This window comes from Armigeres subalbatus, chromosome 2, assembly GCF_024139115.2.
Source record: "Armigeres subalbatus isolate Guangzhou_Male chromosome 2, GZ_Asu_2, whole genome shotgun sequence".
Lineage (NCBI taxonomy): Eukaryota > Metazoa > Arthropoda > Insecta > Diptera > Culicidae > Armigeres > Armigeres subalbatus.
In genome coordinates, this window is record NC_085140.1 from 46627985 (window position 1) to 46655704 (window position 27720).

Here is a 27720-nt window from a genome sequence, read left to right on the forward strand (position 1 = left end):
ATTCCTAACGTCGTTAGAACAGCAACTGCAGCTACAGCTACACGATAAACTGCAGCTCTTCTGGAGTCAGCATATTATGTGACATAATAGCTCTCTGGCGTGTATACAACTTGTTCTGGTCAAGCTGGGGTGCAAATCGAGGGAACCTCTCATTGAACATCTCCTGCATCGCCGGTCTGGTGGACATATCCGTCTCCATCCTGGTGCAAACGTAGTAGCAACGGATAACGTATTGATTCATCTCCCTTGTCCACCTGATCCGCTGCCGTCGGTGGCTTGCTAACGTGAGTGATTGACGCAACATCAGCAGGTGCAGCATTGCCTTGGTGATTTCTTCTGCTGCCGTTCCTGTTCTGCCTTGTCGGTACGGGCTGAGCCCGATGACTAGAGGGTCGCTGTTGCACCTCTCCTTCCTCTAGCCGCTGACCGCTCGCTCTATCCCCCGTCCCAGGACCAGCTCCAGAAGGAGCTCCCTCCTCGGGCAATCGCATGGATTCTCCTATTCTTCTATTCTATTCTGGTATTCTTCTGGAGCGTAACTTCATTTCTGGGTTGCTTTCGTTCCCGGAAGCTACGGGTTCTGTAAAATTATTTAATTCTTCACAGTGCTAAATAGCTAGTGTTGAATACGCCCCTAGCGTAAATGCGCACCCTATCACCCAAAACACACATAGATGCAAAGTAGTGATTATGACACACCTTCCCATCCATTATATTGCCCATGATTGAATGCCTTTGTAAGAGCTAGCTTTGTATTCGATCGAGAATCAAAACACGCAGTTTATCGTTGAAAGATTAAAACTAAACTCATAGCTCCTTAGCTCCTAAATTATACTTATTCTATAAAGAAGTGAAATCAAGAAATCGTGCTAATCTACAGAAGTTTACTAGGTAGTATCCTAAATTGAACATTACTTAACCTAAATTGAACATTACTTAACCTAAAATCCTTTCTATATCTATATCTACGTGCAAAGGTAACTACTATTAATCGAACTATTTACATGAACTTATTCAACGGCTATTTTAGTACGGATTTATTTAGTCACACAGCACTAGTTTGTGAGTAGTAGCATATACGACCCCCGGTGATTCGAAGCCTAGATTCCTTCCCGTAAACGTAGGACAAACGGGACTAAACGTAAGTGCAAATAGATAAAAACAACATTGAACTTGATTCAGGACGGTGTAAAACCGTTATTTACATTGTAACGATTGTAGTCTGTAAGATGTAATATCATTGCAGGAATATATTAATACTAGGATAAGAACATAAATCCTCTCGTTCCGGTCGTTCCTCACCTGTATTAATATCTCGGAAATTCACCCGTCAATTGGTTGGCTAATCTCCAACATTTTAATATATTCGTTTACGAGTCGGCGCGGTCAGATACGGTATGTCGAATCGAGGTCGGTCAAATAAAGGCAGCAATGCCGGTGGTAGTGAAAAAGGTGCAATCGGTGGTGTGCAAGTGGTGGTCACAAGTGAAACTATTGAACCAGAACCCTCCTTCCCAGGACAGTCGTGCAGAGTTTGCCGTACAAGCGACACCGAAGAGATGGTGAGGTGTGATACATGTCTCAAATGGTACCACTTTACCTGCGTTGGCGTCACTCAAGCTATCGAGAATAATCCTTGGGACTGTGTATACTGCGCGCAATCACTGAACGTTCCTGGTAAGCTACCAAGTCGGAGAGACGGCGGAATTTCCTGCGGTGGTACAAAGAAGAAGCAGACTGTCAAGGTTTCTGGTGGTAGCAACAAATGTTCGCAGCCGAATGATCTGCTCACACCCAAATCGTCGAATCCATGTCAGACAGGACTGGGGCTGGAACCTAAAAAGAACGAGAAGAAGAAGTCATCGAAAGGAAAAACGGATATACCGGATCATCTCTCCCAAGATCAGCAGCAGGTAAAACAGATCGCCGAGTTAACACTGAAAGAATACGCAATTCCTGCGATCATTAGTAAAAAACTGCAGTCTAAAACTAGCGCCGAGGAATTATTGAAGGAGACGGACGGTCGCCCACCGAAAAACAACAGCGGAAGAAGTAATTCGATAGTTTCCGGTGCCTCTAACAGATCTACACAATCTCTCGCCAAACTGCGACTGCAAAACTTGAAGAAGAACGGATCCTTAATCAAAAGAAGATTGAACAGGAACAAGCATACTTGGATGAGAAATACAAACTACTGGAAGAGCTAGCAAGTGATGACGGATCAAACATGTACAGCGAATCAGAAGCCATAGAAAAATGGATACCTCAAGCCCAATCAAGTCACCATTCACAACCGGAGGATCAGCGTTCGTTACCTGAAGAATCAATTGCATCTGAATCATTCGTAACTAGAAATCAACAACGCAACGATCGAACTAGAACATTTGTGAATGCACAACGTAACGTCCAGCAGCGTATTCCAGAGTGCATCGCTCACGCACCACAACCCGAAGAAGAGATCTGTTCACTAACTAGAAACCAGTTAGCAGCACGACAGGCTATATCCAAGGATCTGCCCCAGTTTTCCGGTAATCCCGAGGATTGGCCTCTATTTATAGCCACATTCAATAACACAACGGCCATGTGTGGTTTCACGAACGACGAGAACATATTTCGATTGCAGAAAAGTCTTCGAGGCCGTGCTTTCGAAGCTGTAAGGTGCCGTTTGGTTCATCCTTCTAACGTTCCTGGTGTATTGAAAACGCTTAAGATGATGTTCGGACAGCCTGAATCCATAGTTCATACACTCATAGAAAAATCCACTCCCTACCGGCCATAAGAGAGGATAAGCTTGAAACTCTGGTGGACTTCGCCGTGAGCGTGGGGAACGTTTGTGCAACTGTAGATGCCTGCGGCCTGGACGAATACCTCTACACCGCAACTCTTCTACACCAGCTTGTGGGCAAGCTACCTCCCACAATTAAACTGAACTGGGCACAGCACAGGGTTTCCCTTCAAGTGTCAACCTAGCATCATTCAGTAATTGGGTTTACTCGCTTGCGGAAGTTGCCAGCACAGTGACCGTTCCAAATATCACCCATTCTACAACAATGAAGAGTGAGAGAAGTGGAGCGAAGAAAGGGAATGCCTCTGTGAACGCCCACTCAGAGAGCAATCTACCTGAGTACCATACATCGCGCCCATACAACAGAAGGAACATCAACGAATGCCGTGTGTGCAGTGAAACTTGCAAATCAATAGACAATTGCAAGCGCTTTCTGGAACTTTCTCGTGATTCGCGCTGGGCCATAGTGAGAGAATTTGGACTCTGTCGTCGTTGCCTCTTTCGTCACGACGGTGAATGCAAAGCCAAACCTTGCGGGAGAAACGGATGCCAGTTTAAACATCATATGCTGTTGCACAATGATCAAAACAGCAACTACAAACTACTTCAGGATCATCTTCACCGTCAACATTGTCATCAGAGCACGCCCCGAGCGGGGAGAACCCGGCAGCAGGACCTAGTTCAACATCGCACAGCTGCCACACGCATCAGACAAAATCAAGCGACATACTTTTCCGTTATATTCCCGTTGTGCTGTATGGAGCGCATAAATCAATTCGCACACATGCATTCCTGGACGACGGTTCTGATCTTACGTTACTTGACGAAGAGTTAGCCCACGAGCTACAGCTGAACGGAGAAATAAGATCCCTTTGTCTACACTGGACCGGGGAACGCAGCGTCAAGAGGTTAAGTCGAAGGTTATCGAGCTAGAAATAGCCGGCTCACGAAATGGGTCCAAAAGATTCGCCATCAGCGGTGTGCGTACCGTAAAAAGAACTTCTACTTCCACATCAAACTATGGATATGGAGGAGCTTTCTTCACTACACTCTCATCTAAAGGGAATTCCAATTGACTCATACCATGGCGTTCGACCTCGAATGTTAATCGGACTGAAGAACCAGCATCTCAGCATCGCTCTCAAGTGCCGCGAAGGAAAGCCGAATGATCCTGTAGCTATCAAAACTCGATTAGGCTGGACGGTGTGTGGTGCTGGTACAGCAGAATCTGCAACCAGTCCGGTGCACTCTGTCTACCATATAGGTTCTAGTGAGAACTATCGACAATCCGACGACGATCTGCACCAAACTATTAAAGAGTATTTTGCACTGGACAGCATGGGGATTATGAAGCCACAGGAAATAAGTCTGTCTGTTGACGATCAACGAGCACAATCTCTTCTTCAATCACAAACCAAGCTCATAGGACAACGCTACGAAACCGGTTTACTCTGGCGCCACGACTCAATCCGTCTGCCGGACAGCCAAGCGATGGCTATACGACGTTTTTACTGTCTCGAGAAGCGCATGAAGAAGGACGAAGCACTCGCAAACATACTGAGGGAGAAAATATCCGAACACCTTAACAAAGGTTACATACGAAAGTTATCCGAGGACGAGCTACGCCAATCATTTCATCGCATCTGGTACCTTCCCATGTTCCCAGTAACAAACCCAAACAAGCCAGACAAGGTGAGAATAGTTTGGGACGCGGCTGCTGAGGCTTTTGGGACTTCACTCAACTCAGCGTTATTGAAAGGCCCAGAAAACTCCTCATCCCTGTTTGCTGTGTTGACTCGATTTCGAGAGCACCCCATAGCTCTGACAGGTGACATACGGGAGATGTTTCATCAAGTTCTCATCCGGAATGAAGACCAACAGTGTCAACGCTTCTACTGGAGAGACGATAACGGCCAGATAGCGACCTACGCGATGTGCGTGATGACCTTCGGTGCTTGCTGCTCCCCTAGCTGTGCCCAGTACGTTATGAGATTGAACGCCGCTCGCTTTGCTCAAGACTATCCAGCAGCAGTGGAGGTGATAGAGAACAGACATTACGTAGATGATATGTTGGTTAGCGTGGACACTGAAGAGGAAGCCATCAAACTAGCTCGGGACGTGAAGTTCGTGCACTCACAGGGTGGGTTCGAAATCCGAAATTGGACCAGTAATTCTCGGCGTGTCCTGGAATGCATGCATGGAAGTACCGACGAGGAAAAAAGCTTAGACCTCTCACCACAGATGACAACAGAAAAAGTACTTGGAATGTGGTGGTGTACCTCTACAGACGTCTTCACCTTCAAGGTCAAATGGGATCGTTACGATACAGACTTGTGGAAGGTAATCGCCGACCTACGAAACGGAGGTTCTACGAGTTCTAATGACGATATTTGATCCGCTAGGCCTTATCGCACCATTCTTGATGTTTTTGAAAATACTTCTGCAAGAAATCTGGCGAAGCGGAATCAAATGGGACCAGAAGATTGACGACAATGCCTTTGGCAAATGGTGTAGTTGGCTTAACGTGCTGCCCTTGGTAGAGCAAGTTCAAATAAAACGGTGTTTTTGTCCCCTGCTAGCCCCGAAATACTACGAGGTACAACTACATACATTTGTAGACTCTAGCGAGAATGGTATGGCCGCTGCATGCTACCTTCGATTCGTTCAAGATGAAGCCGTTCACTGCTGTCTAGTCGCCGCCAAAACAAGAGTCGCCCCGCTAAAATATCACTCGATCCCACGGCTCGAGCTTATGGCAGCTGTTATCGGAACAAGACTCTCCCGAACTGTACTCGATTCTCTCTCGTTCAATGTGAGCAAACTGTTCTATCACTCTGACTCTCGGGATGTAATCTGTTGGTTATACTCAGATCATCGCCGGTACACACCGTTTGTTGCATGCCGAGTCAGCGAAATATTGGAAGCAACAGAACTAGATCAGTGGCGCTGGGTTCCCACAAAGCTCAATGTCGCAGATGAAGGAACAAAGTGGGGAAAGCTGCCAGATATGACTACAGATTCCAGATTGTTTAATGGACCACAATTCCTGCAGCAACCAGAGAAAGAATGGCCATCTCAATTAGCAAGAAACAGCCAGACGGATACGGAGCTTCGCCCCCGTCTTTTAACTCACCACGCCATCTCGAGCCCGGCAATCCACGTCTCTAGTTGGAAGCGGCTAATCACGATATCCGCGTTCGTTCATCGTTTTATCGCAAACTGTCGTAGAAAAATACAGAAGAAATCCATTATCTGCGACACATTATCTACGGAGGAGTTGCAGATCGCCGAACGTTCCGTTATACGTCAAGTCCAGCGAGAAGTTTACCCATCCGAAATAGCTGCTCTCAAGGACTCCATGAATGGACCGACAAACTGCATTCCGAAGGCCAGTCCACTGTTCAAACTGACTCCCTGGCTAGACGACCAAGGTCTACTGCGAATGCGAGGAAGGATAAGTGCCTGCAGTTTAGCAACCGAAGACGCTAAAAACCCGATAATTCTCCCACGTGACCACCACACCACCTCACTCATAATTTCACATTATCATAATAAGTACCACCACATAAATCACGAAACCACGATAAATGAACTCAGACAGAGATACTGCATACCTCGTCTACGTGCGACGTATGCGAAGATACGCTACAACTGTCAATACTGTAAGAATCATCGTGCCGTACCAAGGCCTCCAATAATGGCCGACCTCCCTCCGGAACGACTCGATGCATTTGCACGGCCTTTCACCCATATTGGTATCGATTACTTCGGCCCAATCGAAGTTGCCTTAAGCCGTCGCGTTGAGAAACGGTGGGGAATGTTGATTACATGCCTAACCATTCGAGCCATCCATATCGAAGTGGTGCATACTCTGAGTACCGATTCCTGCATCATGGGGCTCCGTAACTTCGTAGCACGCAGAGGTACACCAAAGACCATCTACAGTGACCATGGAACCTGCTTCATAGGCGCTAGTCGCGAATTACTAGAGGCTGCGACGACAATCAATCAGGACGAGATTATGAAGGAGTTTAGTAGCACTGAAATATCTTGGAAGTTCATTCCACCAGCTTCGCCACACATGGGCGGTAGTTGGGAACGCCTTATTGGTACCGTGAAGCGCAACCTAATGGAAATCCGCCCCTGCACAAGCCCAATGACGAGATCCTGAAATCTTCTAACTGAGATCGAGAACACGGTTAACTCTCGGCCGCTAACACACGTTCCGGTAGATGACAAATCTGCAGCTGCGCTTACCCCTAATCACTTTCTTCTGGGGTCAACTGACGGAACGAAGCCCTTATGTGCTATGGACGACAAAGGGGTAAGATTCTACGAAGAAACTGGCGAATGTCTCAACAACAAGCTAACCTGTTCTGGAAGCGTTGGCTGAGTGACTATTTGCCAGAAATCACACGTAGGACAAAATGGTACGAGTACCTGAAGCCAATCGAAATTGGCGATATAGTTGTCATCGCAGATCCGAAGTTACCCAGAATGTGTTGGCCGAAAGGTAAGGTCATCCAAACTAACATCAACAGTAAAGATAAGCAGGTAAGGTCGGCAACCGTGAGAACAGACAACGGAGTTTCGAGCGTCCTGTATCAAAGCTGGCCGTTTTGGATGTAAGATGCGTACAACAGTAAGCTGATCCAATGGTCAGCGTACCTGGGGAGTGTTGAATACGCCCCTAGCGTAAATGCGCACCCTATCACCCAAAACACACATAGATGCAAAGTAGTGATTATGACACACCTTCCCATCCATTATATTGCCCATGATTGAATGCCTTTGTAAGAGCTAGCTTTGTATTCGATCGAGAATCAAAACACGCAGTTTATCGTTGAAAGATTAAAACTAAACTCATAGCTCCTTAGCTCCTAAATTATACTTATTCTATAAAGAAGTGAAATCAAGAAATCGTGCTAATCTACAGAAGTTTACTAGGTAGTATCCTAAATTGAACATTACTTAACCTAAATTGAACATTACTTAACCTAAAATCCTTTCTATATCTATATCTACGTGCAAAGGTAACTACTATTAATCGAACTATTTACATGAACTTATTCAACGGCTATTTTAGTACGGATTTATTTAGTCACACAGCACTAGTTTGTGAGTAGTAGCATATACGACCCCCGGTGATTCGAAGCCTAGATTCCTTCCCGTAAACGTAGGACAAACGGGACTAAACGTAAGTGCAAATAGATAAAAACAACATTGAACTTGATTCAGGACGGTGTAAAACCGTTATTTACATTGTAACGATTGTAGTCTGTAAGATGTAATATCATTGCAGGAATATATTAATACTAGGATAAGAACATATATCCTCTCGTTCCGGTCGTTCCTCACCTGTATTAATAACTCGGAAATTTTACCGTCAATTGGTTGGCTAATCTCCAACAGCTAGGTTCAAGCGCCAGTGCTCGCCCGAGTATTTTCGGATGGCTGTCATCCTCACTTGCTCAAATCATCCAGATCAATGTTGCACACCATGAACTAAGATTGAAAAAGTTCAATAAGCCATTAGATGGTAACAGATTTGTTATCCTGTTACATCAATTTTTCATAACAAAGGTTGTTATAAAACATGTACCATTAGTAGTTAAAATAACAAACATTGTAATAAAATTTCTTCAAGTTTTAACAAAAACGTTAATAAATATGTTTGCAATTGAACAAAAATATAACTCGATATGTTATATGCAAAGTGATGAAAATAACTTAAATTATTACAAATTATGTTTATTGAAAAGAACAAAGATATCACTGGTTGTGTTACAAGTATTGCTATTCATAATAATTATACACCCAATTTTTTTCTTAAACGATTGGTATTCTTTAATTTCTCGGTTAATCTAATTTCTTACAGGTTTTTAAATACCACCTGAATTTTCTTTGATTTTTTGTAAATTTATTCATGGGTTTAACTCATAGTTTCATCTACGCTAAAGGTGGTAATCAACTAAAACCCACCCGTGTAAAAAAAGAACCGGGTGTACCACATTTTGTTATAATCTTGTAATGGCGATCATTGAAACGAGGCGATCTGTATCATATCTGCCAGCTAAAATATCACGTAACACCTGCTTCAGTGGCAATATTCTTTGTGAAATACAGCAACCATCGCGATGACCTTTCAAGGTTTTCGTTAAGCAAACGCAACTGGCTTCGAGTAAATTGGATAAACACAAGTACCAAAAAAATGGATTTTTCATTTAGGATGAGTGGAAAATTGAGAAAATGTAAATCGTGTAAAAACAGAATCCAGTGTAATTACATTTTGAAATTAGTGTCTTGGACATAACTTCTATAAGCCTGAATAGGAAAATATTTCCAGCATCTTAATAATTGTTTCCTCCGGTCAATACGAATCATGAAGGGAAACGGCGTGGATGATTGCTGTGCATACAGTGGCCAGAAAAAGACTTTAGACTAGAGAGAAAAAGATTATTGCTGTTGGTTACTGGGGTGGGTTCAACTGGTGTTGGAGATGTATGGCCTTGTGAACGACGAGATCATCGGATCCGGAAATCCTAGTTTGCCAAAGCACTTTTTTGGCCTCTCCGGATCCGGAGCGCTTTCGAGGTTCTCGAGTGAAAAGTGCTGCGTACAATACTTGGAGGGAAACTGATGTGTGGCGCAGACGCATGAATCATGAGCTATATCAAGTATAAAAAGATGGAAATATTGTGAATCCTATAAAATACGGCAGACTTCAGTGGGCTGGTCACTTAGTGCGAATGTTGGAAGAAAGAATAACGTAAACAGCATTCAACAGAGAACCGGATAGAGACTGGCGACCTCATGGAAGGCCACGAACCCGCTGGCTGCCCGCGGTGGAATCGGACCTGGGGACCCTAAACGTTCGTGGAAACTGGAGGAACATCGCCCAAAACCGACGATTATGGAGCTCTACAATACGCCCCAGGCATAGGTGTATCGACACTGTAGGTAGCTCGGATCCAGTTGAACTTAAAGCTGACAAAAATAATAATTTCAATGAGTATTAATTATTGTTTACCTTTGATATCCCAGAAGATGCTTTGTTTTAATAAGTTTTAACAATGATGACGATCCATAAAAAATTAAAAAAAAATACTTGAAAATGTAACTACGATAGGAGGAAATCTTCGTAACGCAGTTAAAAGAAATTTCTATTCCGGATAATATGTTGTACGCACACGACCTCTCAAACAAGTAGCAAAACAAAGACATTCATCACTGAGATTCACTGAATTGCAACAGTCCGAAACGACCCTACAATGTAAGCATAGAAGTAACGTGTTGCATTTTTCACGTGAATATGTTCACCCCAATTCAACGCTAAAATTCCAACCAAAACAAGCCGCCTTCATTATGCCATTCAATGTTCACCCTCTTTTGCGCTACAGACATGCAAAACAGCAAAACATTTCCACTTTCCAGTCAAGGACTCCACACAATGTGATCCCCATCCCCATTCTTTCCGGGAGAATCAACATTCTTTGTTGTCTGACCGTATGCTAAAAATTTCATGGGCTGGAAAGAATTTTACGCAATTTACAACATTTACGCGGGAGAAACGAACGGTCTATTTTAGGTCCTGGGGGTTAGAAGAGTGCTAACAAAAACCACCTCCCTCTTTGCGTTGTCTATGGAAAGCAATCCTTCATCTACAGGACCGGCTTGCGAGGACTGAAGTACATCATTACCTACTAGGCTACACGTCTCACCCACTCCCATCTGTCCCCATTCATGCTTGTTAAACCATTGAATACCATTCATCCGCCACCGGAGGGGGTGGGCTTGTTTATTTTTCTTCACTCTCCTAGAAATCAGAGCAGGATCCACTTCTAAGTGGGGGAGGGGGTGTTGGATTCTGCGCAGATCCGGTGATGAGTCATCGCCGGTTTTCAGCAGCAACCAAGCAACAATCATGCCGTTGTACAAACATACTAACAACGCATAGACGGATGATGCGCAGATATCGGTGTATGTGTAGATGCATTGAAATTGAAGGAATTTCATATAAAACCTTCCGTCAACAATCGAATAAACTTTTTGATTATAAATTGTTCACCAATTACGTGACGCAAAGTTTGTTTTGGACACACACTTACCTTCTTGCAAATAATTTTTGCACGGACCGTATCGTATTGTTGCGTATCGCAATTTGTGGATGGACTTTATTGATTTAGAAGCTTTTCTATTATTGTCAAGTGGATTCTTTTTAATTTTCTGGAGATCTAAAATGTAATTTATTTGTCCATGCCTACATCACTACAGTTTCTCTGTTGGCGCCTTCGAAGCATTGTTCGAAATAATTTGGTTTGTTTTCAGTAAACTAAATAACGATGAAAATATCCGGCGAACCGCTATCTCAACCGGGAAGTAATAAAATGTTGCAGTAAATACCATGTCTTCAGCCGAATAATTGATCCATGACGATAAATGGAATCCCCCTTTACCTTGCGGTCTATGCCTGCCGTTAGGCGCAGAAAGCTGCACGGAACATCGTCGTGACTGGCTCAGATTGGAAATTCGAGTCAGTGGAATTTGACCTTCTCCTGGATAGCTAGCTGATGCTGTGATTGTTGATATTGCAAATAACCTGCCATGTTTGTAACTACGAATCATCAACCAAAATCAGGCGTCGCGTCGCAATGGGTTTTCTATTGGTATCTTTCCCCGCTTATCGTATCGTCGTTAATAATCAATCAACTTTCACTCGGTCATAAAACTCTTACCGTCTGCGATGAACAAAGCCCCCCGAAGGGTTCGCACAGCAAACACCTGCGTGCTTTTGGGTTGGGTGTTTTATTTACCGTTTGAGTGTTTGGCGAACAACCTCGCCGGGCCAGACCCGGCGCGGTAGTTAGTTACATGGCACTGACATTGACTCCCCCGTTGTTCGCTGTTGCCGCTTGGGGTCGGTGGTTCAAATGACGCGTCGCGACGTGAAGAGGTTGATCGATCGATCGTTCATGACGATGAGGGAAAAATTGTTTTAGAACAACGCACCCGCTAAATAAATATAGACGGCGAATGCGCTCCACATTATTAGCTGAACGACTTTGTCGAATTTATGGTTTTGCGTGTCTTTGGAATTATTGTTGCCGGTGAGTTTGTATTCAGTCGGTCACGAGGCATGATTTATGGCGTTCTTGAAATACAGACCGAGACGATGCCATTGGTGTTTCCTTATGGTTATTAGGTTTGACTATAACCTAATTTTACAAACAATCAGATAAAGCTAGAACAAACAAATAGGTTATCGGCTTTGCTGGCAACTTTCAGCAAAAAAAAGTTATTGAACATTCATCGAATACGAATACAAGTTCAATGTAGGCCAACCGGTCTTTATGAGGCAACAACTTATTTCAAAACATACTGGTAATGAAGAAAGGATCTCGCCCATATAGGACAGACGAATTGATATTTGGTGAGAGAATTCCATTGTTTACATTATCAATTTACATTACATCTATTTGATACTATATGATTACATAAAAAACCATCAGGGCATTGATTGAGGCGATTTGGATAGGAAGAGTGGGATTTTGCCAATCTCCTACTATTAACATTTCGTGGATAAAGGGTGATCTCTTCTCCCCATCTATTGGGTCAATCTGGGAAATGAGAGCTTGGTTATATTATTGATAGTACTTTCTTCTAGAAGGAGATTCTCTACTCATCCCGTGGATTCGCATAAGTGTCTGCTGATGGAACTACCTCACCCATTTTATGATGATGATGATGATACTACCATCTATTGTAGTAAGGCGCCTGCCGATAGCACTGGCCATATCTGACAAACGTTGCGATTATGATTATGCTACTGTTTGTATTTCATCAGACTCCTGTATGAAGGGCCAAAAATGGGGGAACTACCTCACCCATTTTAGGCCCTTTATTCAGGAGTTTGATGAAATACAAATAAATAATATAAGTTATATGATCAAACCGTTCATCAGATATGACCAGTGCTACTGACATGTGCCTTTTTCCAAAAGATGGTGGTAGCATTATCATCAAGATGGGTTATTTTTGGAACATGTTTTTTTTGTAAATTTTCTTGAAAAGAACGTAAAACTGTTAGATCAATATAATTTCCAATACGAACGAATACAAATGTCTGTTTTGTCACATTAACGACGAGACCTGTGTGTGTGTACAAACTAACCCCCACTGTCTGGCAGTGATTTTATGGAAGAAAGCTGTCTGTTAAAACAGTCAGATTTAATCCGGGAGTTGGAAAGTGCTAGCCCAGTCAACACAAAATCCTATATGATGTTACATAAGATGCTAAAGTGGAGGCGATATAGGTACTTCCCCATACAACAAGTACGTATATCGCCTCCACTTTAGCATCTTATGTTACATCATATACGATTTTGTGTTGTCTGGGAGCTCTACTGCAGCTCCTGTGATCCATTTCAGAGTGCCTGGTATTTCATGTCCATTCTGAGGTCACTATCACTAACAGTAAGCCCTGCTTGGTTATGCTACCGTTTATCGAATGGATAAAGGTATCATAATCAAACTTCCGGATTCAAAATATATAATATATTTTGAATCCAGCGCGCATTTAGTTTTATTCATTATACATATATTTTTAAATAGTTGTTGTATCTTACCATTTCTATGTTCCCTTGTATGTTCCTCACTTTTATTTACTGGTCGCGTTTTCGACCTGATTTTGTCACTCCAAAAAATGTTGGAAAATTCTTTTCTACAAGAAATTATCGGTTCTGTTCACGTATTTTGCCTTTCCAAGACATAAAGTAATTCATTTTTGGTCGGGGTTCAGCCAAACTTGGTTCAATTTTCGCGTTGAACGATGTCCGATGCGAGCTTTAATAAAAAATTGGAAATGTTTCATTAGCGCTTGGTGTGATTTGGCAGAACCCCGACTATTTGTGAAAAAAATTAAAAAATAGAAAACATTTTTGTTTCGGGTTTTTTTTTCACATTTCCTATTTTATTACCCCAAATTCACCAGAAAGTGATAAAATCGGGAAATTATTGTAGTTGGTCGCAGTGTTGTCCTACACTCAGGGCAAAAAATTCTGCTCTTTGATTTTTCTCCATCTAAACGATTTTATAGTTTCAACTAAGTAAGTTCCACTAATAGAAGGATATTTGAATTTTCTAAATGTCATGGCAAACTGTCAAAAAAATGCACTCCAGAGCCACAGGAGCGCCCGCACTGAAAATACACTGGAGTGTTTTCACTGGAGTGTATTTTCAGCGCGCGCGCTCCTGTGGCTCTGGAGTGCAGTTTTTTGACAGTTTGCCATGACATTTAGAAAATTCAAATATCCTTCTGTTAGTTGAACTTACTTAGTTGAAACTATAAAATCGTTTAGATGGAGTAAAATCAAAGAGCAGAATTTTTTGCCTTGAGTGTAGGACAACACTGGTTGGTCGCAAAAACATAGGATATAGCCGGGTCGCATGTTCAAAATGAAGCTCTCACCCAGAATGATCGTTGGTTGAGTTTACAAAATCTAGGCAGCCACAAAATTGAAAGACTCCTATACAGAAAATGTTTGCTGTTGTAAAGGTTATGCGAAACCACAGATCACGTTATAAGTAAACACGAAACCAAAATTTAGTCATTCTGAATGATTTCGAGATCAATATGAGTTTTTAAACCCTTAACTGGTAAATTAATTTCTTCGCCAACCCTGGAGCTATAGATTATGTAACTGGCAAATTTTTGCTTCATTTTTCATTAGTTTTTTTTTTTCAAAAATCTAATAAAATAATATTTGGAACAAATGTAAAGTACAAAAACTATGCAGTCAAGTCTAAGTCAGTAGTTTCGATTTGCCTAAATTTTAATTATTATCACAAACACAATATTCTCCAAAGTTGATTGCTCAAAATTTTCAAAATAATTGTTTAATAGTTAGCTAATTGATTCAGACGAATCATTATTCAAATAAAGTTACAAACGAATATTAGATCAATAAGGATGAAGATATGATGTTATGAACTATTTGATGAACTTAGCTGTTTCCAGTGCGAACAGCTCACATCTCGAAGAAGTAAATCTTCAGTCTCTGTATATCCGTCAGCCATTGTAATGTTCTTCAATTTCCTTCTCGAATAGCTGCTACATCTAATCACATAAAACTTGATGGATGGCGAATGTCAATTTTTATCCAAAAAAAAAAACTTCCCTATTTTAATAAATAATAAACATGTGTTTCGAAAATGCCTTTGTTACTAATAAATGTGTATGACCCATGTTTTTGGTCTACTGTAAATCAGTTTAACGTAGAGATTAACATTTTTAACCATATACCGTATACGTAGGTATATGATACAGGACCCGTACTGAGTGTAAGGGGGATCTCATCAAAAATATACACCATGGATGCCACAAGGCATTCGCGGCCTCTCGTCGGACACATTAGTTCGTCACTTGCCTGGCACTTCAGCCTGTCGATTCCTTACCAAGTTCATCGGCCATCTAGTCACAGACTTCACTGACGAATCCGCCACGTCCTTCGACCGTCTGGTACTCCATTTGGGCTCACCTATTCCATCTATCGTTTGATTCAGCATACCATTGACCAGCCAAAATCATCTATTGACCAGTCCTGTACTCCTTCGGATGTATCTTCAATGACCTGAAAATTACGAAAAACCTCAAATTATTTAGAAAAATTAATAATCATCATTAGTATGTATGTGGCTTTAGAATCAGACGATTTTCAGGTAAGGTACACTGGGGGAAGTGGAGAAGGAAAAATCGATAGTGCATGTTTGAATCAGTGTAAAACCAATTTAAATGATCTAAATGGGCTCTCAAAAACAGTCAATTTTGCACCAACTGTGGGGTAATTCATACCAATTGATGGACTTACTTACTTACTTATGGATCCTGTACCAAGGATGTTATCGATTATTTAGTAATTCGCGATCGATCATTTAGTAGTTTGTCAATAACTCATTCCAGAAGCTGAATTTCAAAATGTGTAGTATGGTGGACTTCTAGTGCAAAGGTTTTTCTGCAACTCTGCCTTATGTTTCGTTGTTTGAATTACACTAGTAACGGAGTTATAGCTATAGTTTCAGTAACTTAGACTAAATGATAACAAAATTCCATTCATTTAGTTAAAGTTACTGTAACTAGCGCTATAACTCCGTTATTAGTTGAATTCTTACAACGAACCATTAGGCAGAGTTGTAGAAAAACCTTAGCACTAGAAGTCCACCATACAACACATCTTGAAATTCAGCTTCTGGAAAGAGTTATTGACAAACTACTAAATGATCGAAGGCAGATTACTAAATGATCGATAACATCCTTGTCCTGTACACCTCCGGTGGTGCAAAGGGCCGACTTGAAAGATCTCCATCCTGAGCGTTGCCCGGCTATCGCTTTAACCTGTTGCCAGGTTAGATTTCGGTCGACTTCTTTTATTTCTTTATTGAGGCTTCGCCGCCATGAGCCTCTGGGTCTGCCTCTGCTGCGATGTCCCGCTGGGTTCCAGTCTAATGCTTGTTTACAGATTTCGTTTCCGCCCCTACGTAGAGTGTGGCCGACCCAGCCCCACTTCCGATCCCGAATTTTTGTTGCTATCGGCCTCTGGTGACAACGACGATGGAGCTCGTTGTTTGAGATCCAGTTGTGAGGCCACCAGGCCCGAATTATATACCGCAGGCATCTATTAATGAACACCTGCAGCCGTTGAGTGTTCTCCGCTGATACACACCATGTTTCGCTAGCGTATAACAGCACAGATTTCACGTTAGAGTTAAAAATTCGTATTTTGGTGCGTTCACTTATCTGGCTGTTTTTCCAGATATTTCTTAAACTCGCAAAGGCAGCCCTTGCTTTCTTTATCCGTGCGCCTATGTCGATCTTGGTACCGCCGTCTGACGCCATTTGGCTACCAAGATATTGGAAGCTTTCAACATTCTGGAGTTGATATAAAAAGATTTAAAAATTAGGAGTTGTTTTGTTTGGTAAGTGGAAAACCCATGTTACCTTGACCTTCAATTGTGATGAGTTGTTACATATAACTAAAATCAAAACGGTAATTGCTCTGAGTATCTTTTGTTGAATTATTTCATTGGCCTAACAGAGTAGGTCCTCAAGGAATTCTCGTAATATCTAGTGGAGGACTAGTTTTGCCTTTTCGAACATTAAGTGTACGTAAAATCTATAGGTTCGCCTCAAAGATGAACTTTTTATAGGGAAATGGGGCTTACAGGGGTATGAACTAATCAACTTAGTTTAACGAATTGAGGTGATGTCTGTGTGTGCTTGTTTGTATGTATGTGTGTGCGCAAAACACGTACAAAATTATCTCCTATTTTTAAGCACTTGTCCTTAACCAATTTGTTCGCACAAAAAATTGCATTCAACTGCAAAACTTGCTATAAATATAAATGAATGTGAATTATGGAATATATTCACCTACCGGTGCTATTTTTTCTTTTCCATACATTTTTTTCATATGTAAAACATGTGAATGGCATTAATTCCGATAGGTGGATTATTCAGGCGTTTTCTTATGTACATTAGTCCAATTACCACTGAAATCACAATGATAACAAAGAAGGAATATATTAAGATTCACAGCTATCAAAATAAACCCTGGAGGGAAGGAAAAATTTGCGTGATCAGAACATTTTCCACTTCCCCCGCAGTGTTTTTGTTACCAGGGGTAAGTGTAAAATCTTTGAATTATTTTCTTTCATGGTACAAACCACTACAAGTTGAATGGGATTAGTTTAATTGTATTGTTAAAGTCACCTGTGATATAAATTCACCTAAAAAAGGGACAATTGATGCAAATAAGATTTGATTTAATGAATGAAAAAATCAGCTTCTCGCGAAACCTAAAATCACAGTTCAAGCGTTAACCATGTTAGTGTATGTATTATACAAATTTTAATATAGTATTTGTGTGGGCATCAAAGTATATTGTTGCACAATGTTATGGTGTGGTGAAAACTGTAAAGTATATACAATTCCAATTTTTCGTGTTGATTTTTCCACTTACCCCCTTTTTCCACTTCCCCCAGTGTACCTTACTTGGGGTTTATCTGGACTCTAATGACACAAATCACATTGCTCCAAAAGGTAAGACAAACTGGATGCATTAGTGAGAACGAGAGCTCAACATATTGTTTTATATTTTTGTGGCTAGTTGCTATTAATTTGAAATTGTTCTAGGGAGTGAGTGCTAGTAATCGACCCCTTAACGACAAAAATTTACTTCAGTCGATTCACGGATGGCAGATTGTAATACAGCTCTGCATAAGTACCATATAGAAACTGTATAATAATTTGGCATATACAATTTCGGAAGATTTTAATACAATTGTTGTATTGAAATCTTACAAATTTGTATTATTTTAATACAAGATCTGTATAAACGACGATGGAAGCCAACCAGCTCCCACCTTGAGGGAAGTTAAGGATGCCATCCAACAGCTGAAGACCAATAAAGCAGCTGGTAAGGATGGTATCGGAGCTGAGCTCATCAAGATGGGCCCGGAAAAGCTAGCCACTTGCCTGCACAAATTGATAGTCAGAATCTGGGAAACTGAACAGCTACCGGAGGAGTGGAAGGAAGGGGTTATATGCCCCATCTATAAGAAAGACGACAAGCTGGAGTGTGAGAACTTTCGAGCGAACACCATCCTTAATGCCGCCTACAAAGTGATATCCCAGATCATCTTCCGTCGTCTGTCACCATTAGTGAACGAGTTCGTAGGAAGTTATCAAGCCGGCTTCGTTGACGGCTGCTCGACAACAGACCAGATCTTTACTGTACGGCAAATCCTTCAAAAATGCCGTGAATACCAGGTCCCAACGCATCATCTGTTCGTTGATTTCAAGGCGGCATACGACAGTATAGACTGCGTAGAGCTATGGAAAATTATGGACGAGAACAGCTTCCCTGGGAAGCTTACCAGACTGATCAAAGCAACGGTGGATGGTGTGCAAAACTGTGTGAAGATTTCGGGCGAACACTAGAGTTCGTTCGAATCACGCCGGGGACTAAGACAAGGTGATGGGCTTTCGTGCCTGTTGTTCAACATTGCGCTAGAAGGTGTCATGCGGAGAGCCGGGTGTAACAGCCGGGGTGCGATTTTCAACAGATCCAGTCAATTTATTTGTTTCGCGGATGACATGCACATTGTCGGCCAAACATTTGCAAAGGTGGCAGAACTGTACACCCGCCTGAAACGTGAAGCAACAAAAGTTGGACTGGTGGTGAATGCGTCAAAGACAAAGTACATGCTTGTGGGCGGAACAGAGCGCGATAAGGCCCGCCTGGGAAGCAGTGTTACGATAGACGGGAATACCTTCGAGGTGGTCGAGGAATTCGTCTACCTCGGATCCTTGCTAACGGCTGATAACAATGTCAGTCGTGAAATACGAAGGCGCATCATCTGTGGAAGTCGGGCCTACTACGGGCTCCAGAAGAAACTGCGGTCAAAAAAGATTCGCCACCGCACCAAATGTGTCATGTACAAGACGCTAATAAGACCGGTTGTCCTCTACGGACATGAAACATGGACAATGCTCGAGGAGGACTTGCAAGCACTCAGAGTATTCGAGAGACGGGTGCTTTGGCGGTGTGCAAGATGACGGTATGTGGCGGCGAAGAAGAACCACGAGCTCTCTCAGCTCTACGGCGAACCCAGTATCCAGAAGGTAGCTAAAGCCGGGAGAGTACGATGGGCAGGGCATGTTGCAAGAATGCCGGACAGCAACCCTGCAAAGATGGTGTTCGCTTCCGATCCGGCAAGTACGAGACGACGTGGAGCGCAGCGAGCGAGATGGGCAGACCAGGTGCAGAACGCCGAACGGCGAGCGTGGGGCGTATTCGAGGATAGAGAGATGCGGCCTCGAACCGTGTATTGTGGCGTCATTGATTCATTGTTATCTGTTTAGATGCAGACTAAATAAATTAATCAACTAAACTTGCACACTAAGAATGCTTGAACAATCCCAGTCAATCATAGATATGTGTAGTCAGTCAAAGCTAAGCTAAGCTAAGCTTTGAACCTATACGTTGAAATGGTTGGGTATTTTTGTTTATATGAGCGAAAACATCGAAAAAGCTTAAGGGGTGTATTTTGGACCGTTCTCACTGACCGCCGTACTATCGCTTTCAGCAAGGCGAATGATGCTGCAAAGATAGTTCATATTCAATAATATTAATATTATTTCTACATGCAATATCAATTGTAGCAGTATTTTGGAGAAGGTTATGTTGCATAACATTTGTAGAATGTTATGTCGTATGTCGGAAGAACTCCAAGCGAAGATAATATACAATAGAGAACTCGGGAAGATGCCGTAGGCTTCATGGAAGGCCGCGTAAACGATGTGTTGCATTCCATATTTTATCTGCAACAAATATAGTGAGGTTATTCTTGTGAACTTTTCAAATTGCGATAGTTTGTATATTAATAGAAGAAAAACACAACTCATGTCAACTGATGGCTATGTTTATGTCTAAACATTAATAATTGATACATTTTTAACCGAAAACATCATCGAAAACCGACTAATTTCCTAGATGTGCGGCAGGCGATCATTGTCCTATTCTGTTGCAGTTTGTGACAAACGCTTGTTGCGAGTTAAGTTGGCCCCAACATTTATGAGAGGGTACAATGTTGTTGTCATTGGCAAAGTGGTAATTTTACATTCGCTGCCTAGGATCGAGTCCAGTGAAGGAGGATATTCTATTCGGCGACACAACTTTCCTCTCGAATCATACTGTAGATCATTCAGTGAAGCTTGTGGTGAGTTTTACTTTAGTACTAGTAAAGTTGTTTAAAAAAAGATAACATTCAGATTGCATTCAGTCTGTGCAGTTAAATTAATTAATTAATAAAGATTCGTATCAAATCTAGCTGGTAGTAGCAAACTCGAAGGACAGCAAACTATTTATGGCTGATAAGGTGCACCAACAATTGAATAGTGTGAGTCTGCATTGCTGATACCTCCGATTGTTATCTGATCCTTATGAGCGACAATTCATTGCACGATTGACTCTAGCGAATCGATGGAATTAAATCTCAATCATCAGCGATTAATACTAAAAAACAATTCACATATGCCAACGGAAACCTTATTTCTTACATAGCAGAGCTAGAGTTTAAGATAACGTTTGCTCCAAGGAATTAAAGTCATGAAGTAAGGAGATTATAAAAAATCTCTTCCTTGACTACGGATTGATCTAATGGAATTACTAACATCGAAATGTTAAATATTTTAAAAACGCTGCTTCCTGCGTACTCCTGTATAATGAGAGAAGCCCAAATAAAGTAAAAGAACTCGGAATTAAACAGAAAACGGCAGAAAATTCAAAAATAAAGCATGGACCATGAACAGCTGTTGTCGATGAGAGCGATATACGACCCAACTTAGCCGAAACATGCATCGAGTGAAAGATAGCACATCTACACCTTCGAGACGGAGTTGTTGAGAGAAGCAAGTGGCTGAAGGATTGTAGAAAAATGTACAAACATACATGTAACCACAAAGATTGACCGGAGAATAATACGAAAAGAAATGAGAGCTGTTCAGCTGTTGCAGTGGGCCTCACCAATTGTCGGCGCAGGAAATGGGTAAAACATACACATATACTTGAGGAAGTAATCATAATCAGAAAGGAATTCAGAGTTCGACAGCCGGATCGTTGACCTTGGTTCTAGAATGCACTGGGATATTTAAACGATATCTGGTTGATAAATTGTATAAATAACTAGACTGCAAGTTATATCGAGGTCGTTACACCCGGATACATATCATAAATCATCCAAAAATGCTGTTGCTGCTACTTTTTTTTTGCATAATCTCAACACTGACCCATTTATGGGGATTGAGGGTTCTTCAGTTACGTAAAACAGCAGCTCTGTACCCCATATACGTTTGGCCACTCTAACGTTACTACGGTAAGTGTGTCTTCGCCCAGAGTCTTTTCAGCAATCGACGACGAAGAAGAAGGCCACTTCTTCGCTCGAAAGGTGAAAAATGAAACCGTCCAGCTAATGATGACTGGGTGAATGAGAAGTAGGCATATGCGTCAGCACTCAGCAGTTCCTTTTTGGCGGACAACGCAAACTGCGCTCCCTTATACCTACTGCACTCAAGGCTACGTAAGTTTCGTCGGATATAAATTAATTTTGATAAAATTGTTCTACCTGTACGTACATATCTACTTGAGACGTGGGTATTTCAAGGCGATAATTCAATTGTGGGATTATCCATCTCAAATAAACTGTTGTAAATCAAAACAAAAATAGACACAACAGTAATGAATATATTACAACCGTTTGCTGGGTATAAATGTGGGTTACACAGTTTTGAGGATGTATAAAAAGAAACAGCCTAACAAATTTTTACAGTGCGGGGAGCAAAAAGTCGAAATGTTCAAACAGTTTGGCCCCGAACAATAAACACGCTTCGCGAGCTTTTGAGGGTTCCGAACACTTCTGACTGTTTTTTTTGGCACTACTAGTGCCACTTATTAATGTTTTAGCCCGTTCGTAATGAATATTTATTTGAAAAAGATGTTTTCAATTAACCGGCGTAGTGCCCCGCAGTGCGGCTTTCTTGGCACGGTTGCTGATGCGGTTTGGGTGGTGCAATCTACCGTTGTTGCTATCAACTTGAGCCACATTAATTTAGGCAGGGGTGACCCATTGGCGGTGATCGTGTGTGCACTGCAAGCGATCCGATTTCGTAATATCGACGGTTTTGGGCGTTTTTTTTTCGATTGAGTTCATTTCCATCGTGTATGGGCTGATCGGTGCTTTAATACACTTGTAATTCTTTTTAAAGTTTCTTGCACATGACCTGATAAAAAGGGCCAATATTTAAATTGAAAGCCATTTATTGCACCATGTACGCTGCATGGTAAGCAGGTAGGCAAAACTTCTAGGGATCAACCACCACTAATTCAATGCTTGCGAAATATGTTTATAAAATTGCAATTCTTAATGAGGATATATTTATATAATAAAATAAATATAACAATCCAAGAGATGAGCCAGCCTCGGGCTGACAATTTCTTTAATAAAGTACAAAAGAAAAATTAACAATTTTGGGGATCCTTCTTAGATTTTTTTTCCTGGCCTTTCATTAACTACGCCCATGCTCGTTGCATACTAAATCATGAATAAATCCAATTATATATCACATTATCTCGACTGCCCAAAATGTAATCAAAAAGAAGATGGATCACATTCTACTCTAAATTTCACTGATGATCAAAAAAATGGATCTCTCGTGAACCATTTCTTTTTAACAACAGTGTTATCCATTTTATATCATTTGAATTCAACGGCTTATTAATAATTGCAGGGCTGGTAGTAGGTCACTTTTCAGTGACTTGGTCACTATTTTGAGTCTAGTCACTAAAAAGTCACTATTTGCATCCAAAAGTCACTAAAGTCACTATTTTTTCGCACCGCCGATTGTAACAAGTTAAAACAAATCACTAGTAGTTTCAGTCAACAGGTTTGCGCTACTCTACATAAAAAACCTGAACATTTCCTTCTTTTTATTCAAAAAACGGAAACACCGTCTTCGACCAGAGGTCGGTCAGACTAAACACTGAACACCTAGCATGAAACAACGGACAGGACACATAACACCCATTAGACCAGTGGAGAGTTTTTCGTATCACGAAAAGTTTTCTCCTTACCGGGGTGGGAATCGAACCCACACTCTATAGCACATGCGACTAGGTGATTGACGTCGCTAACCGCACGGTCACGAAGCCGAAAACCGGGTGAATTTTTACCTTTTTCGCTTCTTTTTATCAACTTATAAACCAACGCTACTAGAAATAAATCAAAAATTATAATTTGATTAGTGTTTTAGTGGTTCGAAAATATGAAGCTGAGTTTTCACGCATTCAGTGTAGTATAAGCTTGCTAATCAGAAATATTTTCTGGAAGAATAAGTTTAGTATCCAACATTTCATAAGCACTGTTAATAGCCCTCTCGGCAGCGTACACACTTAAAATAAATAGCAGATTTCTGTGAAATTTCACCGAAATCTCAACAGTAGAACTGTTCGGTAAAAATTTTACAGATTTTTTGGTGGTTTTGACAGTTGAACAAAGGAAAATACCGCAGAAAATCGGTGAAATAATTACCGAACAAATCTGCTGTTGAGATTTCGGTGAATTGAAGCAAAATTCACCGAAATCTGTGAAATGATTTAAGTGTGTAATATTTTCAAAGTTCCATTAAAACTCGAACACTTAAATTTTATATATTTTTAGCAAACTTCTGCGACAAAGAATTTTAGTTCGTTTTTAGTTGATGGCCTACTTGCTGCCCTGGTGAGGTGACCAACAAAAGAATTATTCATCAATGGATTTAAGAACTTCAAAGGATTGCTGGCAAGCCTAGCCATGATGTCTGATAGAGAAATAACTTATCTGAGCGAATGTGACACCGCCAGCACAGTGGGAATAGCATCGTAAAAAAACGACATGGAACAACTTGCTTGGCACGGCAGTATAGGTAGTAGATATGAATAAATCCGAATTCATCATTTGCCTCGTCATTTGCTTACTGCTGTTGAATAGAATATTTTTTCAATAAAGTTGCATAGCTTGTTAAATAGAATCTTATTTGAAAAGCTTCGATAAAGTATCTTTTTATTAGCATACTGATACTATTGAACAGTAACAATATTTCAATGCAATTTTAAAAGGTTTCTTCCATAGGGTTCTTCATTTTTGTGATTTTTTATTATTTACAATAAGTTCATCTTATCCAGAGGAAAGAGCCACTCATACATCTACTACCCATGATCGCATATTTGTCCCATATGAATAAAAAATCCAGCAAAGATGAGACTGGTATGCGATCATATGCAGTCTAATGCACACTGAGCTGATCCGGTCGGTTATTTCATTTCCAGAGGACATTATGGGCAATATAGAGATCGCTTAATATAATGAGATCATTAAACTCCAGAATTTCTATAATGCAAAGAAGCATTACGTTGCTGTTGCAAACACGTAATCAAAAAGTTATAAAAACACGCCTCTAGGGGGAGGGGGTTCAGAGCATCGTGACGAACCATACAAAATTTTGGTTTGTTTCAAAAAGAGGTTTGTCTCAAATAGTGTGACGAAGGGGAGAGGGGGGTTGAAAATTGCCATTTTCGCGTGACGTACTTTATGGATCTTCCCTTAGCTGCATCACATGACAACGCTGATGTAGATCAAGGTTTCTAAACGTTAGGAAGAATATTGAGCCACGGTGCGCCGATAGACGGTTATTATAAAATAAAAATGTCCATCAAAACCAAGAACAGGGCTCAATTCCTGTGGTAATTCTACACCTCTGGACCAATTTTTAAAAAAATCCCTAGAAGGAATCTCGAGAAATCTTGATTTGAAGTTTTTAATTAAGAAATTTCAAAAGAATCTATATTTTAATTCAATAATATCCCCAAAATATCTTCAAAGGCGTCCAAAAAGTGGTCCAAGTTGTTCTCAACCAATTTGCATTTGTTGCCTTCTTCTTCTTCTTCATTGGCATTACATCCCCCACTGGGACTTTGTCGCTTCGCAGCTTAGTGTTCATTAAGCACTTCCACAGTTATTAACGATGATACTTTTATGCCCAGGGAAGTCGAGACAATTTCCAATCCGAAAATTGCCTAGACCGACACCGGGAATCGAACCCAGCCACCCTCAGAATGGTCTTGCTTTGTAGGCGCGGATCTTACCGCACGGCTAAGGAGGGCCCCATTGCTGCCTTTATTACAATTATAAATTTTTACAACTGATTAAGTTCACCAAACTGACTTAGGTATGTTTTTTGTATGGCTTGAAGCCGTCTATCTTCAAGAATGATACCTCTTGTTCAGAACCATTCATGAATTCATGTGCAGGCTGTAGATTCTTTATTGAATGCCATTCAGATTAAAGATTGTATTTTTTTATTGTATGCACAAATGTATTCGAGCATCAGAAGTAAAGATTGGAGTATGGAAGAAATTGATAGAAAAAACCAACAGCTTAAAGATTTGTTTAAAGTAGTGTATTTGTTTAGCATTATATAACAGGTTAGATCTTCGTCAGATGCTGTAACAATTGAATTGACGGAGCTTTATCAAATTCTGAGATTCCCCCACAAAAAGATCATCGGACAGGTAATGACTTTAAAGATGGCGGTAAAGAAAAGCTACGATTTTTAAGAGTGAGCTCGGCAAATAGAATGAGATCTCGAGAACCAAGGAAAACATCAGGAAAAATGCACAAGAGAAAGAAAAAAAATTACAAGCTTTGTGCATATTCTTTTGGGTTTTCGGTTACGACGAAGATAAAATATTCAATTTTTGAACTTTTAAAAACACTTTAATAAAGAAACAAAATGAACCTTTGCTTATCTCCGCCACTACACATCTAGTTCGGAATTGTTAATACGATTTTAAAGTTGCTCGAGAAGCGCCATGTTGAGTAAATTTATGGGTGAACCAAGTACAGATGAGGCATCAACAAATTGCATAGAGTTCACTAGAATCCCGATCTTTCGGATAACGTCACGGTAAGTTACTCTGCTTAAACATTAACAATTTTCTAATTAATATTTCAATCAGCAGGTTCTGAATGATTTCAAAAAAGTGAACGCAAGCTCTTTGAAACTCGAGCATGGTTTTGAGGAACCAATTGATGGCTTTGCAAGCAGCTGGAAAAGGCCTTAGCTTGCTTTCACGTCAAAGTACCATATCTTGAATTATCATGTTTCAGAGCTCTGTAGAGGTACCGGAATAAATCTTGGCTTACATATCAAACATGCTTTTTCTAGTCCGTTGATTAGAATTTTGACGAGATTTGGCAGCAAAGATCGGTTAATAAGTGCTGTGATCGAGTATAACAGCTTCTAACTACTATTATTCTACACGAATTCTGGTCTTCATTGCTCTCTCCATTATAAATATAAACACTAAGTTAAAATGAATTTCTACCCTTCATTCTATTAAACATGAAAAGCAACACTTATACTAAACTCGAGCAAGTTCGCCATACAAAAACATACTTAAGTCAGTTTGGTAGGATAAGTCAGTTGTAAATATTTATAGTTCCAATAACGGCAACGCGTGCTTAGGGCCATCTTTGGCGTTGTGCAAGAGAATGGTGTGTGGCGGCGAAGGATGAAACAAGAGCTCGCCCAGCTCTACGGCGAACCATGTACCCAGAAGGAAGCTAAAGCTGGAAGGGTACGATGGGCAGGGCATATTTCAAGAATGCCGGACAGCAAACCTTCAAAGCTGGTGGTTACTTCCGACCCGGCAGGTACAAGACGAATTGAAGGACATCTATCTAGGTGGATTAATCAGGGTTTTTGGTAATATTTTTGGATTCTTTTGAAATTTATTTTCAAATCAAGATTTCTCGAGATTCCTCCTGCAGAATTACCACAGGAATCGAGCTCTGTACTTGGTTTTGATGGACTTTTTTATTTTATAATAACGGTCTACCGGGACACCGTGTGAGCGATTAGACGGCGTCGATGACGGAAAGAACAATTAATTCGTTTTTGAATATTACCCCTTTCAGGCCCACGGGGTCATATATGACCCCAACAGAAAAATGGATGTATAAAATCGCGCGATGGATAATAGTGAACACTGTCTTCAGCAAAATTGCTTGAAATTAACTCCCCTATCAGGAAAAAATATCAGTCATGGGCGATCATGGCCTTACAGCAAACTAGAACGTCATGAACACGGTGAAGTTATGAACAAGAAAATAATTGGTATATTGGCAGCGGATTGTATTGTTTCAGAATAAGATTTTTATTCAAACGTATCCGTAGAGTTACCGTGATATACAATAAACTATGTTTAATCTTCCTTGGACGTCGTAGGCCATCCAAACTATCCTTGAGTTCAGGACATGAAATCTACAGCTGCAAAAAAGCTTTT

The 27720-nt window shown here is 40.9% G+C and overlaps 2 protein-coding genes across 6 annotated transcripts in view; both read left to right on the top strand.

Annotated features, from left to right (window-relative positions):
* The window catches only part of LOC134218529 (coronin-1C-like), a 197675-nt gene that overhangs the window by 78851 nt on the left and 91104 nt on the right, over window positions 1–27720 (top strand). The window lies entirely within an intron of this gene.
* Window positions 977–2207, top strand: LOC134208954 (uncharacterized). Its single transcript, XM_062684922.1, has 2 exons — window positions 977–1141; window positions 1247–2207. Exon 2 carries the CDS (start codon window positions 1398–1400, stop codon window positions 2205–2207), a length of 810 nt encoding a protein of 269 aa, XP_062540906.1. The 5' UTR covers window positions 977–1141; window positions 1247–1397.